At 44.1% G+C, this 18297-nt stretch overlaps 1 protein-coding gene across 1 annotated transcript in view; it reads right to left on the bottom strand.

The window, feature by feature from the left end:
- Nucleotides 1–6891: 6891 nt before the first annotated feature.
- LOC136006200 (uncharacterized) overlaps nucleotides 6892–18297 on the bottom strand; it is a 31352-nt gene continuing 19946 nt past the window's right edge. The window contains exon 3 of the mRNA XM_065664250.1: nucleotides 6892–7644. Coding sequence (XP_065520322.1) covers nucleotides 7406–7644 — 239 coding nt within the window. The 3' untranslated portion in view covers nucleotides 6892–7405. The remainder of the gene's footprint in view (nucleotides 7645–18297) is intronic.

Raw genomic sequence — 18297 nt, 5'->3', positions numbered from 1 at the left:
TATATGGAATGCTTTTCAAACTCACTGTTGTCTAGAATTACTTGGGGGGGGTGGGGGGTGTGTGAAGATAAATCAAACACAAATCCCTTAGTAAGCCTTACTGAATTCCTCTTGCATTCTCTCACTCTACAATGAGATCAACCATCATAATTTTCACTGCTACGGGATCAACCCACTGGTCCCCTGACCCAAGAGACCAAACTGTACCCCAATTTACATGCTATGAGCAGTATAAAGCACCAGTTTAACATAGTCTTGTGTCCCTCATCAGTATACAGCAAGTTTTCCCCTCAGAAGTCACTTGCAAGGGAATGCAACTAACCTCCAACATACCTGCACAAGTCTCATTTGCAGTGCAACCCTGACAGTCTCCGTGGGGAGTTTAATACAAGTTCAACCTGCTGTTCTATGCTGTGAGGCTGTGGGAACTGACAAGTTAGTGCTGAGCAGAGGTCCTTTCACCCTGCTATCCTGCCAGCCACAGTAGCCAGACAGAAACAGCAGGTTCAGAAGGTATCTGTTGTGATGGTTTACAAGAGAAACCTGCCTGCAGGAGGAATGCCTTCCTTATCCCCATCGAGCTCTGAAGAGTTCACACAGAGTAAAATAAATAAATACGTAAAAAGAACACTCTCCTGACCATAGGACTGCAGAACTGGGCAGTCTGGGGACACTGCAGACAGCCACAGTGACTTCCTTGAAGCAGCATTCAATATCCATAGCTAAAAATCTACTTCCTGCCTGAAGCAGTTTTCAGTTACAGACAGTAGCAAAGGGCTCAAGGTCAGTGGTACAAAAGGGCCTATTATCTCTCCCTGTAAGCAATATGCTGCTTTTCAATTTCCTCAAGCATTCCTTTCTTTGGCAGCAACAACCTACCCCCTTCTCTTTTTCCAGCTGTACCTAGCTATGCCTTCACTGACTTCCAAAGGCAAACAGGGATAGGCAAACATGGCAACTCACAAGAACAAGCTGCAAAATGTTTTCTTAGTCTTCATGACAACAGGCACATCAAAAAGACAAATCTCTGCAAGTGCTTTCCCACATGGTCTCCATCACCCCATGTCCTGCAAGCCCATGTTCACCACTGTCAGTGTGATCTCCTACTCTTCTCACAAAGGTAGGAGAAGAAGTCCTACCTTTGTGATAAAAAAGAATGGCAAACTTGTAGAGACAGAGGCTAGCATCCCTGCTGCCGGGACACTGGTAAGCCCTGTGGAAATGCAGGAATTCCCTACCCTGGCTTTCTGCATGCCAAAAATCCCACAATTTTGAACAAAAGAAGATCAAGGGTGCTAACCCCGATGCCCCAGCTAACTTAACCCAAACCTTGCTCGCAGTATCCACTCTGGAAGAAAGGGGCCTTTCTTCCTTGCCTCTAAATGGCCACCCAGCATAAGTATCTCCCCATAATAATTCATGAACAGGCTTCAAATGGTGCAGGCTTGGAAGAGGAGGTTGCCTCAGACATGATAATCCTTTTCACCAGCCCAAGTTGGAAATGCAGACAATAGATACACAGACCAATAGATGCACTCTGACCTTGATGTTTCAGACCACCAGGCTGTTAAACAAGAGGCAGGACCCCTGTGGTCATGGGAATCTCCAGCATGTGTTTAAAACTGTAACACTGTATTTCTTGGTGAACTTTGCCTACACTATCTTTAACATTTTCCACGTGCATATCTACTTGCAAAATGTTATGCACTCTGTACATGCACAGACATGCACACAAAGTATAAGGTGAGGAAGAGAAAGAGGTAACTCCCCATAACAGCTTTTAAATGACGAGCTAACGTCAGCTACTGCTTGCAATTCTTCACATATCACCCCTCCTCCTTTAGTTCAGTTGATCAATAAAAATTGCTATTGAGCCTTCTGATACTCTAAACAGGTAAATCAATGCCCTAATGAAGACAGCAGTTTTGTCCCAGGGCTCTGTTTCTTTGGTATTCTACTTAAAAGCAACAAATAGGTTTCTGAGAGCTGGAAATGACTGAGCTGTTGCTTCACGTGTTACAGAGAATTCACTTCAAGTAGACAGCTTTGCCAGGCTTAGCCCCCTCTCTGCACACTTCCTCCTCTGCACATCAGAACAGGACTTCAAGTGGATATAGAACTAATTGGTTTCAAAGGGCCTGTCTTCCAGGAAGATGGAAGTCCTGATGTCTGACTCCTGTAGGAGCTAGCACATTTGTACAAAGAAGCATGAACATCCGTTAAAATCACCTAATTGACCAATTTGCCAAGCTATTTGTCTTTAAAATGAGACATTTAACATGTCCTGCTATATGCTGATGTATTTCAGTAGCCCAGAATAAACACAGCCTAAAAACTAAACCTCATACCCAGATAATGCAGCTGGGAGTTAATGATTACAATATGTGACACTTCAAATACACCAAGTCAATGACATTCAGCTAATCTGTCTTCCCTATTTTTTGCTAAGCAGGTTGGCAAAAGAAGAAAAATGGTTCATCTACTAACAAGTTTAACACAACCTTGAAATAAATCATATTCAAAAGCTAGAAGCCTGGCTCAGTTTAATAGTTAAATCATTTATTCCTAGGCTAAAAATGAAATAAAATAAAATTAAAAAAAAACCACCCTGCCCTGAAGTCATGATCAGCATGATCCTCTATTTGAAGTCTTGTAAAATGTTCAAGGAACAGCCCTTGTGGTTTGGCCAAAAGGAAACAACATGCTCAGTGGCTTTTTGCAGGCCCAAGAATATGGAGACTCCCAGTATGAGAATATTAAATTATTATGGCTCCTGCAACAGGGAGCACAATTGTTAGTGGCCCCCTTCCTCTGATGGCCAAGCTCTGTTCCTCCCTCCTGGGAGCACTCATTGTCCTACCTAATATTTGCATGCTTTGATAATAAGAAGATTGTCAAGATAATAGCAGGGAAGTTTCAGTTGAAATTCAATTTTCCCAAGCCAGCTGTGCATGGCCCCAGTCACGTTTTCTATGAAGATGCCTTCAAAATGCAAAATTAAGCCTTGCTCCTGAGGAAAAGAAAAAGAAATTATCCTCTTCCCGAGAAGAAGAAGAAGAAGAAGAAGAAGAAGAAGAAGAAGAAGAAGAAGAAGAAGAAGAAGAAGAAGAAGGAGAAGAAGAAGAAGAAGAAGAAGAAGAAGAAGAAGAAGAAGAAGAAGAAGAAGGAGAAGAAGAAGAAGGAGAAGGAGAAGGAGAAGGAAGGAAAGAAGGGTTACTGAACAAGAGGAGGATGAAAACCACTTCCTGAAGAAATTATTTTTACATGAGTTTAAACTTCCTTTTGTTCTTCAAAGCATTTTGATCAGTGCAAGCAAATAATACTGAAAACAGAAGAGCAGGTCTTAAATCACAGAATAATTACTTTTGTGAGCTTTATTGATTGCAGCGATCTAGCTGAAAGAGTTTGGGGGCTCTCCTCTCTCATCCACCTTCCTGCATGACACAACCATTCACCAGCTCAAATGAGGTGGGACATAATGTGATTTTTGGAAAGAATAGTACTATTGTTGAAGTCCAAAAAAAAAAATCTGTATTTCTCTGGGTTTTGGCAAACTTGCTTCTTTGTCCACTCCAAATAATGGCTTAAAAAAAGAAAAGAAAAAGCAAAAGGTGCACTCCCTCTCCCCTTTTGCCCTTTATCCCTATTTCAGACTATGTCATTCTGAGTTATCACGGATGAGGGACTTTTAAACACTTGTGAAAAAGCCCTGCAAGGGCAAACGTCGTGGGCTGAGCCCTTGTCGGACAAGGAGCTGCACCTCTGGCCATATGGCTACCCAGAACCTCAGAGACTGTGCTCTGTCTTCCTGCCTCTCTTTAGTGCTTTTTGCTTACTTTGGCCTTGTTTTACACTCCAAATAGCCTTTTTTATAAAGGCATCTGAATTGAAGTATTTTTCCCAGTGCAATACACTCCTCCCCAGTTCAGCTGAGACACAGATATTTGTTTCTGGGTTCAGGAACTTTCTTTCTGTGAATGGACTGCACTTAGACATGCTGGTCTGCAGTAAAATCAGCACCAAAGCCCTTTTCATTCAACAGAAGAGGATCAGAGTCCAAACCAGCCTCCCACTAGGACACTGAGGAACAAAAACCCATCTCAAGCCAAGCCAGCTATCACCCTCCCTTGCTGACATTTATGCAATTCAAACAGGCCTGTACAGTCCTTTAGTGTAACTAAATTCACAGAATGCACCTCAGGCAGACCAGAGCAGAGGTGACTGAATTCCACCACACTTTAGGTTATTTGTACTGAGCAGGGAGTGCTCGTGATGTTGTCTAGATTCTGACCCTTTGTAGAGAAGAGAAGACCACCTTCAACTAGTGGGCCTGCCAGCAGAAATCCATTCACTGAGCCCCTCAGATATTTTTCCTACTGCACAACAGAAAGCAGACTTTACAGGACAAGTGCCTGTGGTGTGCACCATTCTTTGCACATGCCTCAACCATCAAGCAGCTGGTGGGGTGACCTACCCAGGCAGTTTTGGACACCACATGGCTTTATGTGTTTCAGGACCCATGTAGGCTGCCAAGAGGGTCAGATGCAGTTAGAATGCAAGCACAGAAATTTATCTGCTTTTTTCACATGAAAAGGGGGATGTGTCTCTTCACTGCCTTGTGCTCTGTTGAGTTATTTATATAGCAAGAGTGAAATAAGCATAAATTACTAACAAGTGAAATGCATTCACTGACTCACGCTTGCAGTGCAGTGCTATCTGAGCAGGAATAATCACAGGAGGTGTAGCACAGAACAAGAGCAAAAGCATGCAGGATTGCTTAGGCAAAGCTGGAGCCTCAGGCGGGACCCACTGGAAAGGCATGTTCTAGAAGGCTGTTTCCCTCAGCAGCCAGAAAGCTTCTGGGGGAGTGGCAATCTGTAAAGGAAATCAGCAAAGAGCAGAGATGTTAGATGACTTGATACTTCTAAAATAAGTACTAAAATAAGAATGGCAAGTCATGCCCTCACTTCTGCCAGTACTGCCTTCTTCAGAGAGGTTCGAAGAACAGATCACAGTGCTCATCATTCGTCCTTTCCTTTCACTGACCTATCCAGACAATGGTATCCCACCACCATCTCCGCCATTAGAAGACAACAAAAAGACAACAAAACCATTTTTAAATGCTTTCAAGTACACCACATAATCCTTGCAGGATAGAGACAGACATATACTTACGCAAACGTTGTGTCAGCCACACAAAAAGGGCTAGTCACAGGCAATCAGTTAGCTGCATGCTCACCTGTTTCTGCCAGCCAGTGAATCTTGGTGTGCCATACATAAAGCTATTTCTTTGTTTCATCTTCTGCTTAATTACCCACTAGCAGCAAAAGAAATTAGAAGCCTGTCCAAAGAATACATATGTGCAATAGCAACAGCTCCACTGCAGCATCACTCACTAAGCCTAACTGAGGTATTGCTCCAAGGGGCTGGGAATAAGGAGCTGACAGAAGGCAAATGTATTAGTACACGTAGTGCACATAGTTAGAAACACGCACAAGTGCACATACATACAAACACCTATACATGCTGTGGAAGAAAAGGAATGTTCCAGAGTAGTCAGCTTACTTGCAATGGCAATTAAGCATCCACCAGCACAAAGAAATTAAAGGGAGAACTTTGTGGCCTGAAATTGTTATTTCTGTATGATGCTGTCCCCGTTGTTTGGATTCTCTGGAGTGCCATCAGTGTAAAAGACAGCAGCAAAGCAGATCTAATTCACCATGTTTAACACAGTGAAACATGTCAACATGGAACTTCTTTTATGCTGCGCAAAGAGGGCCACTTGATTTGCTGTTTGCCTTGCAGTGAGAAAACTCTGAACATAGATTCATTACCAGCTCTTGATAGGGGGGAAATCAGAAGCTTCTTCAGTGTCAGGTGAGAGTCCCAGCCTCCTGCAAGAGGCCAAGGAAAGAGCTGCACCAAGAGCCGGCACTGGAGGCAGCAGTCTCAACTCAAGTTGAGAGAGTGGCAACAGCCTGAACTTCCTGACAACTTTATCTCTCCCCCTGGGCCCATGCTCCTGCAATTCAGCTTTGAATCCCTGATGGGCCACTTGGTTGCCCTCTAGGACCTAACATGCTGACATCATCGTGCCTCTCAGAAGGAAATCTGTCAGTGCACCATGAAGAAGAAATCAAAATGGTAGAAAGGAAGGAAAAAATAAAAATTAGTCCAAAACATAGGAGTTTTGGATATATATATATGGCATATAGGATTGGAGGGTTTTCCTAGCATTTTTTTAGCCTTGGACAAGTAATGGAGCAAGGACTTTGCTGGGAGCTCTTCAGTGAGAAAGGCCAATGTTAGGACTCCTGCCCCCAACACAAGCTTATCCTCAAGCGAGCTGATCTATTCCTTTGAGAGGGGCAGTATGGGACAGAGGAGGAGAGGGGGAAGGCGGGGGGGGAAGCTTTTCTTTACACTTGTGCTGTTCTGAATGTGGACCATCTGTGCCCCCAGCTGGAGTGCTGGAGATGGTCTGGCACTTGAACCACACCATATTTACAGATCTAAACACAAATGGCTACTGCCTGATTGTTTCATGATTCATTAGTCAGACAAGCTCTCCTCTCCCGCCAGCACAGCTGTTACAGAGTAAACCTTTGTCACTTAATAGGCCTGATTATTACTTTCCATCAAAGGTATTGATCTGTGTCATCTCTACTTAAGGGAAAAGGGGAGAAGTGAAAAGGGGACCAAAAGGTGTCAGGAAAACAAGGGGGGGGGGGGGGGGGAGAGAGAATTAAAAAAGAATGACATTTGCATGGTGACTAGAGGAACCGGTCAATACATTTAATCTCTTTTGGATGTACTGTATTCATGTATTCATTTACTACAGTGACTAGGTTACTCATGGAGATGAAACGTCTCACATGATGTGGCATTCCTTGCACTGCACCAGACTGCTACAGTCACACAATATGGCCATGCATATAATTGGTCGGCCAAATACACAATGTGAATTAACAAATAGTATTTAGGAAAAAAAAAATAGAAATCAATCAAGTCACGCAGCAGAAGGTACAAATACAGGTTCATCTTGAAATGGCATGAGATGAGATGAAGAGATTGATGGTGAGACTTCAGAGAAGCAGGCCAGACTTCAGCCCTCGTGCATCCAAGTCAGCAGAGCCACCCCAGTTACACCAGCAAAGAGCTGGCTCTCTTTGTTTAGCAAAGGAGCTGGGGATACGACATAGCGTGTTAGAGAATTGTGATGCAGAGTGTATTTACCACAGCTTGAGAGCTCTTGTTGCTCCAGCAGCCGTCTGACAAGCTGCCATTGCAGCAATTGCAGTGTTATTGCAAATTCACTCACTCCATCAGCACAATGAGGTTTGCCATATCCAGACTGAGAGTTTCACTGCCTTTCTGACCCACAAAGCCATTACTAGTGGCATTATTACTTCTTCCCTGCTGCATCTGAGGTGGTACCTCGTACCCACCATTCCAGTGACCAGGCAGACAGTTCACAGCCACAGATGTGGCTCTGGTGGCAGCAACGAGGGAGCGAGCTCTTGAGGGAAGTTGGCTTCACTCTTTGTGTTTTTCTCGTGTCAAATGCATTACCTCTCCTGAAGCCAAATCTCAAAGCCGTTGTCCAGTCCTCCTTCAGAATAAACAGCAGTGAAGGTCTGGGAACTAGGGAGAGAAAAACCACAGCAAAAACCGCTTAGCTTGCATGGACACAACACAACAGTGCAACTACTCAGGCTACCAGAATTTATAGCAGTCTATACATACAAGGAGCTTTTCCTCAAACCAAGACTTGCATTTTCAATGCAAAGAGGCCAGTAAGATGTTACACAGGGAATACCAGTCATTTTAGGGAAAGCACTGTTGGGAGAATAAAGAAGGAAGAGTGGGAACCTAAGCAGTAGTGTAGAAGACCTGTCAGAGCGCTTGGATTTCCCCTGAGGTCAGCTTGCCTACACGGCTATACCTGCCATGTTCAGCCCAGGCATGCAGAGTGCAGTGACAGATGCCAGCCCAGCAGGTCACTGGACAGGGAAGCAATTGATGCTTCTGTGTAGCTATGTCATAGATGTTCTTTTACAGTCCATCTTTCACCCAAAGCTCTGAAACAGACCAAAACCCACATGCTTTTCTGACTAAGGCTGTGCCCTAAAGCAGACCTGGTCCCTCCACCTTAGTATTTCCCACCAAGATCCCACTTCTACCCACTCACTCGCCCATCCCGAGGCATACACTCTTTCACTAGATGGAAAGAAAAGTTCAAAGGCTGCAGCACATGACACCAAGCAAGAGTTGTGGCACACACAACCCATGAGAAAGTGTTGTTTGGCAATACTGCGTGTGCATAGCTCCTCGCCAAGGGACCGGCATTGTCTCTGTGCCAGGAAATCAGCCATTCAGCTAACAGGCAAAGCAGCGGCCACAGAAGACAGAGAAGCAGAAGGGAGCCGTCAAACCCAAGAGACATGCTAGCTCTCTTTCCTTCATGTGCTACAACAGATAGCAGGGGGGTAGGGGTGGGTGTGGGGAGTGAGGAACCAGGGAAAAACTGTAAATTTTAGCTTAAGCCATTTATCTTTCTAATGCATCGAGGATGAAAACTGCTTAGTCAGTGCTTGAGGAGGGACCAAAACCAACATACTGAGACGGTATCTTAGAGCTTAAGTTACGAGCAAAAAGCTTCCCATTTATGAGCTTTCTTGGAATGAAAAAGGGTGACATTTTGTCACTGAATCATTTAGAAGTAGGCTGAGTAAACCAGCCAGGAACAGGCTGTTTAGAACAATCCTGTAGTACGCAGGTCTTTGCCATTGTTGATGCTTCATTTTCTTTCCTTGGAGAAGATGTTTGATTCTGGTAGTTGATGACAAGACCAGAGCAAGAAGCCAGCAAGGGAGAAGAAAGACACACACATAAAAAGAACAAACCCCTGCTCAAGTAGCTCTCAAATAAAACTGTAGCTTTCCAAAATCTGTCCTTTCCAGACTCTGCTGAGAGTAGGGTTTTATTATTGGTTCATAGAAATGGGTTATCCTTGGGATGGACAGCTGCTCGTCAACTTCACTATCCTTTTTGAGAAGGCACTGCTGAAACACACCAGACTGTCTTCCTGTTCAGAAGCAACTGCACATAAGCCCAACATTGCACCTCCTACCAGTTTAGCCCAGTAAGACCCTGGATAGATGGCATTACCAGCAACACCTCTTCTACTTAATAGCAAAACTCCAATAGGAAACCCCTCTGACAGCCTTGACAGGCACAGGAGGCCTAAGGCACCGATGACACAACCCACCTACCTGCCAAAAGCATGGCACTGACTTCTCTGACTGAAAGAAACTCAACTGCAGTGTTTTTCTCTCACTTGTGCCTCCATCTCTGTGCTCAAAACAAAGCTGAATTAATTCACATTAAAGTGAAGTAAGGTTTAACGTGAAGTGGAGGTTTAGCAGGTCAGATCCAATGGTGTCAACCAACAGAGCTCTGCTGAATCCAAAGGACCTGCTTTGCCCACATGTGTACCGATGGGAAGACTTTCCCTTTGAAGAACAGCACAGTGTCTTGACTCTGGGTTGCACAAAAGTCTGCAGCCTGAAGACAAGGGCCAACAATTTTCAACTTGCTCTGGGTCTGCATGGGACTAATAGCCATAAAGCTCCTTGTGGCTAGTGATGAGAGGGTAAAGCAGAAGCAAAGAGTTCTCATTTCACCTTCCAATCTTAGCTGTGGAGGGGCAGGAGGATGGCAAGGCTGCAGCCACATCTGACCAAGTCCATCCTCATCCATATAACCCTCATTTCCATACAAATATACTTGTTGCAGCTGGTATCAATTGCAGCAGATCTGTGTCAGATTCCTCCTGCAAGCCTCGTGAAGTACTGTACCTGCAATTGAGCTGTGTTGTCAGCTGAAGACATCTTCTCTGGGAGGGGAGGTGGCGAAGGGAAACAAGAAAAAAAGGAAAGCTTCAGGTCAAAGGATTGATTAAGGTTTTGAGTTACAGGGGGCTATTGATTTTTCATTAAACACCATGTACTGCTGTAAAGCGGAGAAAAAGTAATTCATTGATCAGAGCTGTGGGCCATGTTCACTTATTGGCTTCCTGCCACATCCCATTATTCCCAGTTCTAAATTGTATATTGAAGTCAGTTCATTCTAATCATTGCCTCCTGTCACCAGCAATGTCTCTCAATAACTATTAGTTTAATCACCCCTTTCCTACAATGGTAATGAGTGATAATATCCAGCATTATGGTGGATTCATGAATATTAGTCATAGCATTACAGCACTGCATTTCACAATGCTACAGTTAAGAGTCTGTCAGCATTTCCATTACAAAGCCCCCAGGCCTGAGACTTTATAAATCACTCCTAAAAATTTGCTGCTGGCAGAAATAAGGAGCGGAGGGTGTCTGGGTTCTGGAGAGAATATTGTTGGAACTGCTCACTACAAAATCTTTCTGGCCATGGTTTCACTGCACTGAAAGAGTGCTGGAAAGGGGAGAAAAAACGGGGGAGAAAGAAGAGGAACTTTGCCAGTTCAAGCTGCTTTTTCCAACTGATTAAAATGCCATCATTTCAAAAACAGGATGATCTTGCTGTTAGGTTGGACAGCGATTCAGGAGACAGGCAGTCTCTTCCTAAAGCTGACATACAGAGACAGCACTACCATGCTCTCCTGCCGATAGCAACACTTGAAATTTAAGAATGTCTTAGCTGAGACCTCTTGCCTTCTGCAGGACGCTTTCCTCTGCACTGGCTATTGGCTTCAGTATTTGGTAATCTGCATTTTGAGCAGGCTGCTTGATGCAGGGCCAAGCATTGAAATCCTCAGATTTCAAGTAGCACTTGCTTAGGTGAAACCTCAGCCTGGGGACAACAGCTTTAGTAAGAAGTTTGTATCCGATTGCAGAATCCAGCCTGAAGGTGTAGAGGGAAACTGGCCAAATTTGGGGTTTTCTTTTGGAAACCTTTTTGTTTACAAGCAAGCCATAAAGATGTCACTGGGACTGAATGTCCTAAAATCAACAGCAGGCTCTGAAGCATTACTTTGAAAATTGAACTGATAAAGATCTGCTGAGGTGAACAGTTGCTTTTACACTATCGTCAAGCATGAGGAGGAAGAACAGGCATTGCAGGATCCAAAACTGGAAATAATTTCTCTGGAAGGAGAGAGTAAACTTACAGTGTTCTGTAGGGCACCCAAAATAGGTAACAGAACAGCACACATGCACATGGTAATAAATACAAGACAAATATATTTACTGAAGTATGTGAAAACATTTAGAAAAGAAAGATCCATTATAGGAGAAAATACAGAAACAAAACAGATGAGTACCCAACCATAATGTAGCCTTACGCTAGTAAGGTAGAATTAATATCAGATAGACCCTCTCCCAGCATCCACACACTGATGGTGGTGTTGGTAATGACTTCTATATGCCACTGAGTGGGCATGCTCTAAACCATTGAGTCCGGTCTCAAACTCATACAGTGCTGGAAGAGTTTACAGACAACTCCTCTCAACTCCCTGCACAGGAACCTGCTGTCACTTACAGGCCAAGTTTTGCCTTTATTGCTAAAACTTCAGCTGCTTCCAGAGGTCAAATGCTACCCCTTTCATCAGCATTTCATCACCATGGCTACCACCAATGTTCACTGTTGGCATGAGCAAGACTCATGACCAGTGGTACCCACTGTTTCCCCTATCTCAGGTAAGGAGCTCTCTGGGACAGATTCAGAGAGGGCAGACAGAGCACAGGGAAATGGATTCACAAGTGCCACTCACAGAGAAGGGGACTCCTGGGAATGAAAATATCTGCATGAGACAACACCCGAGACAGGTCTCTCCTTCAGCAGGGTCTTTGGGCCCTCCAACCCTGCTGGAAAGCAAGTTCCAGCTACAGGAATAAAAACAATAATTCATTTATTTAGCCAAGTTTTCTTGCACAAAGTGTCTGTTGCAATGCATTCCAATACATTGCCTCTCCCTGAAGCCAACCTCCTGCTGAAGCTCTTCACAGCTGGTTGCGAAGGAGAAGATGAAGCCTGCTAATTCCTGGTTTTCAGTCCAGAGCCTGTACTTGAGAGGTCAAGTGGGGCTCAGAGTGACCATATGGACTGAAAACAAACAGCAAACTTCCTTCTGTACAATAGGACTCTGCAGAGATAAAAACAAGGGTCCTACACATGATGCAGCAAAGGAGGTAGTGGCCACTGTAAATAAATTCTAGTGAGAAAAAGAGTTAATGTGTGGGTTACAGTGTGTGGGAATAAGGCAGAGGATGACTGCAGGGCTGACAGTAATCAGCCCAAAGGTGAAGCCCAGAGAGAGTTTTCAACTCTCAGAGGATGCTGCAAGGATAAGTAGCACTTTTTCTTATCAGCCACATGCACAAAAGAGCAGCTTATCCATGTCAGATAGTTATATGGCTCCTATTATCAAGTTAGTGTTTTGCAATCTTTGCCGTGTTTATTGTCATAACACTCTGATGAGGGAGGAAAACACAGATCTCAGACAGGAGCAGGACTGCCTGGGTAAATTTTGAGTATGCCAGGGAAATGAAGCAAAAGAGAGTAGGCTCCAGACTGTCAAAGGCACTTCAGACTCTGCATGCCACAGAAAATCACTGTCAATGTGTAAATACACCTGAGGATTTTGACCTAAGTGACTAACCCAAGCTCACACAAGGAGTCTGCAGCACAGCAGAAGACTCATCTCCAAAGTTATCAGGGAAATCTTACTTTCATTACTGCTAAGAAAATACACCCAGCATGGAAAAGAGCATCCTGTATTTGCACAGAATTCACCTAGCCTTACAAAAAGTTAGAGAGACCAGAGCTGTTATTTTGGCTGCCTGAGCATTCCTCATCTCCCAGAATATTCCGTGCCTGCTGCAGCTAGGTCATTTAAAACGGATTGATTATGGTATTAAATCTACCCCCTAGGAATGAAGCCCTTACTGGCAAGGCTTGGTTTTCACTCTCATGTCCTTACCTCATGCCAAATAAGCAGCCTTGATCTCATACCATTTGCAAAGGACAGAAAACCTCTGCAGAGCTGCAGCAAACAGCCCTTCTCCCATGCCAGTACATAGCACACATCTTGGGGTAATAAAGACTTCATTTCATGCTTCAGCACACCTGATCTAGGGCTCAGATTCAGCAACGGATTCAACAGCAGCTTGGATTCAGCGACAGCTCCCACCTAGCTATGAATGCCCCCATATTTTATTCACATTTTTAACTTTTAACCCAGCTTCTCATGGGGAAAAGCAAACAAAAAAACCTCAGACTGTGCACCTTCCACTTGACCAGTAACTTTTGTGCATACTAATCTACTGTAACCACATATGAAAGAGCGCTGACACTCTTTAAGGCAGTTAAGGTTCTGCAAGTGAAAATAGGTAGCTGAAGGGAACATAGGTTGGAGTGAATGAACATTTCACTTCAAGAGCAATGTACCCCAAAACTTCAGAGCTGACCCCATCTCTGACTAGCTCAAGCTAGCCATTTCTTGCCAAGTGTCTTGTCGCTAGTCTTGCCATTGGTCTATCAGAGTCCAAGAGAATGCAGATCACCATGAAATACATGAGTGCTTGTCAAAAACATAGCCCAAATATAGTGCTGTAAATACAAAGTAAACAGCTGCTGTACCTCAAAGTTCAAGGTAAGACAGAATAGCTGACGTAAATTGTAGCAGCATGCTATCAACATAAAACAACAGGGCACAGTATATTACTGCAAGTCCCAAGCACTTCACATCTGTCTTGACACCACTTAAGTCTGACACCCATCAGTTCACAAGATAAGAAACAGCCTGCAAAAGGAATCGCATTGGCCGCACACCAGACAGCTTGTCCCTACAGCAGGGCAGGAAGACAGCACTCTCTGTTCAGGCAGCATTAAATGACTCAGGCAATGAAGCACAAGGCAAATATGCTGATCTGTTCCACAGGAAAATATCCGTCAGGTCAAGCCTCAGTTCAGCTGGGTGCTTATGCAGGCATATAACCTCCAGCACTGGTTTCAAGAGAGCTGCTTCCAGTCTTTAAGTCATGCATATACTTCTGTTTTATTCATATTCCAGGGCACGCTAAAACAGGATCCACCAGATGCTGCCTTGCTGCAGCGTTTCAAATGGACCAGATGATATTCCTTGCCTGAACCAGCCTGGGACCCAGTCTCCACCGCAAATTCCACTATGCCCGTTACCAATTCCACTGATTTAAAATCATCACCTCCCCACTGCTCATGGGAAGGCAGTTGAACAACTTCTGAATAACTGTAAGTTTGGTTAGATTATGTATTATTTTAAAGCCAGCAAATGCTGTGCACCCATCAAATAGGATACACTACTGATGGCTCATGTGACAATCAGACACTGAAAATGAATGACACAAGACACAGACAATACCCACTCTCCACATCCAGGTCTTTTCTGACTTTAGCATTTCACCTATTCCTTGCTTCAAACCCCCAAAACTTTTCCCCTGTCGTACTGTCACAAAATTCTTCTGCTCAGGCTTAACTCAAGGTACCTGTATGATTCTGCTGGCTTGCACACTGAGTGTGACACCTTGCTGGAAAACAGGGCTGGAACAAACATACATTCAGCTCTGCTCCCAGCAGATACCTGGGCAGAGGTGCCAGGAAGGACTCGGAATCCCTGGGTTTGGAGAGACCCTTCAAGTGAAAGCTTCAGGACTTTGTGGCATGTCAGTCTGAACTGGTTCAAAGCAAACAGGTTGTACATTAGCAGAGCACATGGTTGGAGGCATGGCCTCCAGCCCGTTAGCCATCCTGCTCAAGCCTGGCAGACATCTAAGCATCTGGCTGAGACCACAAGCGCTGGAGAACAAATTGTGACTATGGCCACAACTTGTTCACATTCATCCTGCAATGTGGCGTCACCTATTGTGGACACCATTAGGAGGGTTACTGATTTTCACAGAGAAACCCAGTAGCCTTACTCAGAGTCAAACCTTCAGATACAGACTTAGCCCTGAGGAACAAACAGAGCAGAAGCAGAGCAGAGCCAGGCACAGCAGGCATTTGTGACTGCTAGTGAGCACTGAATATTGTCAGGAAAATGGCAAGTGAGGCTTTAGCCAGTTTAGATAATCCTGCAGGGAATACTACCAATATAAATTAATACATATATAAGCAGTAAGTAGCAAGCAGCCTGGAAAACTGAGTTTTTGCCTTCGGTGTCAGATAAAACACAATACTTACGTTACCATAGGTCCAGCATTAAGTGTCTTCTTTAACATACATGTATTTTCAAAAGATTGTTCCTGAATATCTACATAGGTCTTATTCTCTCCTGCTCAAAGTTTTAGCATGGAAGGCAACATTACACTTGTGATCTGAATTAAGAGTGACTGGTTGTGCTTGTCTGGAAACAGTCCAGATTTCTCCCTAAATACCAGGGAGCAGAATTCACCCGTGCAGAGATATCTCCCCATCTGGATGGTGATGGCAGTCAGTTGTGATTCCTCACGAATACTCAGAGTTTCTCTATTTAAGCACCCTTTGTTGTGCTGTGCTACCTGCATTGCCCTAGACCTGTTCACTCACTTGCTCTGGCTGCTGGTGTAGACTTAATTTGTCTCCCTTTTTGCAACCCTTTCCTCCTCTTCTAGGACGGCTGCACAGCTCTCCACTGTGTTATCCTGCTGCATGTTTGTAAAACACCAATGTCCCAGAGAAAGGGTGAGGGCCCAGATGAGACATAACAGTATTGCTATGCAAAGAACAAAGCACCCCAAACAGGGGTGGTCAGCAGGACAAGTGGCTATCAGAAAGTCAGTGCAGAATTCAAGAGGCTGAGCACTTGCAATTAGGATTCAAATCTGCCATTTAGTTCATTATGTTTATTTAGGCATTAAAAGCAATTTCCCAAGCACGTCTGTCACATTTAGACACAATGGGCTAGCTTGTAATTAGGAAGTATATGACCTCACTGCCTTTAATTGGGAGAAGTCTGCATCCAATCCGTTTACCAGATGATAGAAGGCAACTGGCATTAGAAGGGAAGTTCAGTGTCAGCTGGTAGAATACACACAATACCTGCTATAATGGCCCCCAATTCATCATCAACCTCTCTACCATCAGGACTTTGTCAATGCTATGCTCATCAATTTGCTCATGCACCAACACAAGAGATGAGGAGACAGATACTGCAGCACAGAGAATGATTAGAGACAGGGAGGGAGGGGGCACCAGGGAGATAAAAAAACCCCAAGGAATGGCAATTTCTGCTTTGGCAAGGGAGCAGGGCAGGCACAGGGCCATCTTTGTACCACCAGTGCACTGCTGTGGAGTGTCAGACAGGCCACATAACTATGACCCATCCCAGGCACTGACTTTCAGACACAAATACAGTTGTTGTCCATAGTTCCAAACACAGACCAGCACCTTCCAAAGGGATCTGTGCTCAGGCCCAAGAAGTCCTGCCAACTGATTTCTTCAGAACAGAGAGGAGAGAGAGAAAAAGCTATTGTGTGTAAACTACATGTAAAAATATTTAGCAACAGAACCCACAGGTCTGGCTATATTAAGACCTGGACAAATTCAAGAGACAGGGGCAAAGAATGTGCAAAACAAGCATTAGAAAGAAGAGAGGCTCACGTTCACATCATCCCAAGAATCTGAATATCAAAGTCACATCCTCTATGCTCTAGGGCTGACTTTTCAGCTCCATTTGCTGCTAGAAGGATACAAAGATTTCCACACCTTTACAAAGACGTCCCAGGACAGTCACCACATTTATTTTTGTTACGTATACTGCTTCACCTCGATGAAAATACCAGTTCCACTTCCTCCCCCATAAGCAGCCTTTCTCTTCAGCTAACAATATCATATCACCAGGTAAATGTGTATCCCAATGTTTGAAAGTCCCACCACCCAATGCTGGTAAGAATTTCTCCTGCATTTGTAAGTATCTGTCTTCACTTCAGCTTTATTCCAAGTCATCATGATGCTGGGAAGTCTCATTAATAACCTGCCCATCTCTAGTTCGTGACCGTCATCCCCACTGTCCCTGCATCAGAGCAACCAGGTGATGATGTGCTCCTCTGGTTGATGAGTAAAATCTTTTTGCATATTCCATGGCTCAGTTGAGGTCCAAGGTTGAGAAGTCAGCTCTTCTTCTTCCTCTTCCTCTGATTCACGTAATAATAATAGAATGATAGCAGAATAATAATAGCAGATTTTCCATGCCTTAGGAGTTTCCAATAATTTTATACATATATATAAAAAAATAAAAAATAAAAAATAGTCAGATTGATAGGTAAATAGAGAGATCAATAGTTTTTATTTTGATGTGGGATAAAAAGCTAAGATCTCAGAACATTTTCCAGAACAAAACACTCAATTCCATTTTTTATCAAAACGTGGTAAACCATGGAATAAACTAACACACCAAGCATATTTCAGTTGCTCCCCACAGAAACCGCCATGAGTCAGATAGAGACTCCTTCCACTGTTAAGAACGTAACTTTCTGCCAGCCTTAAGGCCACCATGCGCATATGTAAACAACCTTAAAAATCCACACCAGCTCTGCTGTGCAAGCTGGGACATTCCTCCACAAGAGGAGCCTGGGGAAAGCAGAAGAGATAAGAACGGGACACAGAGCCAGCTATGATGAAACTGGCTTTGATACTCCTCTGTATGAATTATATAAATGACTGACAGTCATATATGGGGGTTGAGCATGGAAACCCTGCAAGATGTAAATGTCCTTCAGCATTCCCAGTCCAGCTCCTATTTCTGTTGGCCTGTCATTGCTGAGGTATTTTACTGGGGCAACAGAAAACATAAGCCAAGTAAGACAAACATTCAGGCACAAGGAAATGCAGCAGGTAGGTAGAAATAAAGGACAAAGCAACCTGGCACTCCAACATAATTAGACCGACTCCTGTTCTTAGCACAACTAATGAGCTCTAACACCAAGAAACTGGCCTCCTAAGAGGCAGCCAATGGGTGCACTGGTTGTAGCAACGCCTCCTGTTTACTTCCATTCACAGTTCCCTGTTTCATACCTACGATAAAATAATCTACTTCTTCAAGTAGTTTCTGTTGATTTTTGTCTCCTTTTGGCCTGCTTCAGTTTTCCTCTGACATCCCAACTCATTGGGTTCATCCCATGCTCCCGTCCCAGTCACCCACAGGGTCCAGCTAAAAGACCTGACAAAGAGGGAGAGCTGAACTGGTTACTGCAGTGTGTCTGGTCTGTATTCAGGGCACAAATGGGGGACAAGCCCCAGCCTCCAGCCACAGCTCTAGCATATACATCTGGGCCAGTAAGGGACAGAGAA

This window comes from Lathamus discolor, chromosome 1 (genome assembly GCF_037157495.1).
Source record: "Lathamus discolor isolate bLatDis1 chromosome 1, bLatDis1.hap1, whole genome shotgun sequence".
Taxonomy (NCBI): domain Eukaryota; kingdom Metazoa; phylum Chordata; class Aves; order Psittaciformes; family Psittacidae; genus Lathamus; species Lathamus discolor.
This window is presented reverse-complemented; position numbering and strand designations above follow the sequence as displayed.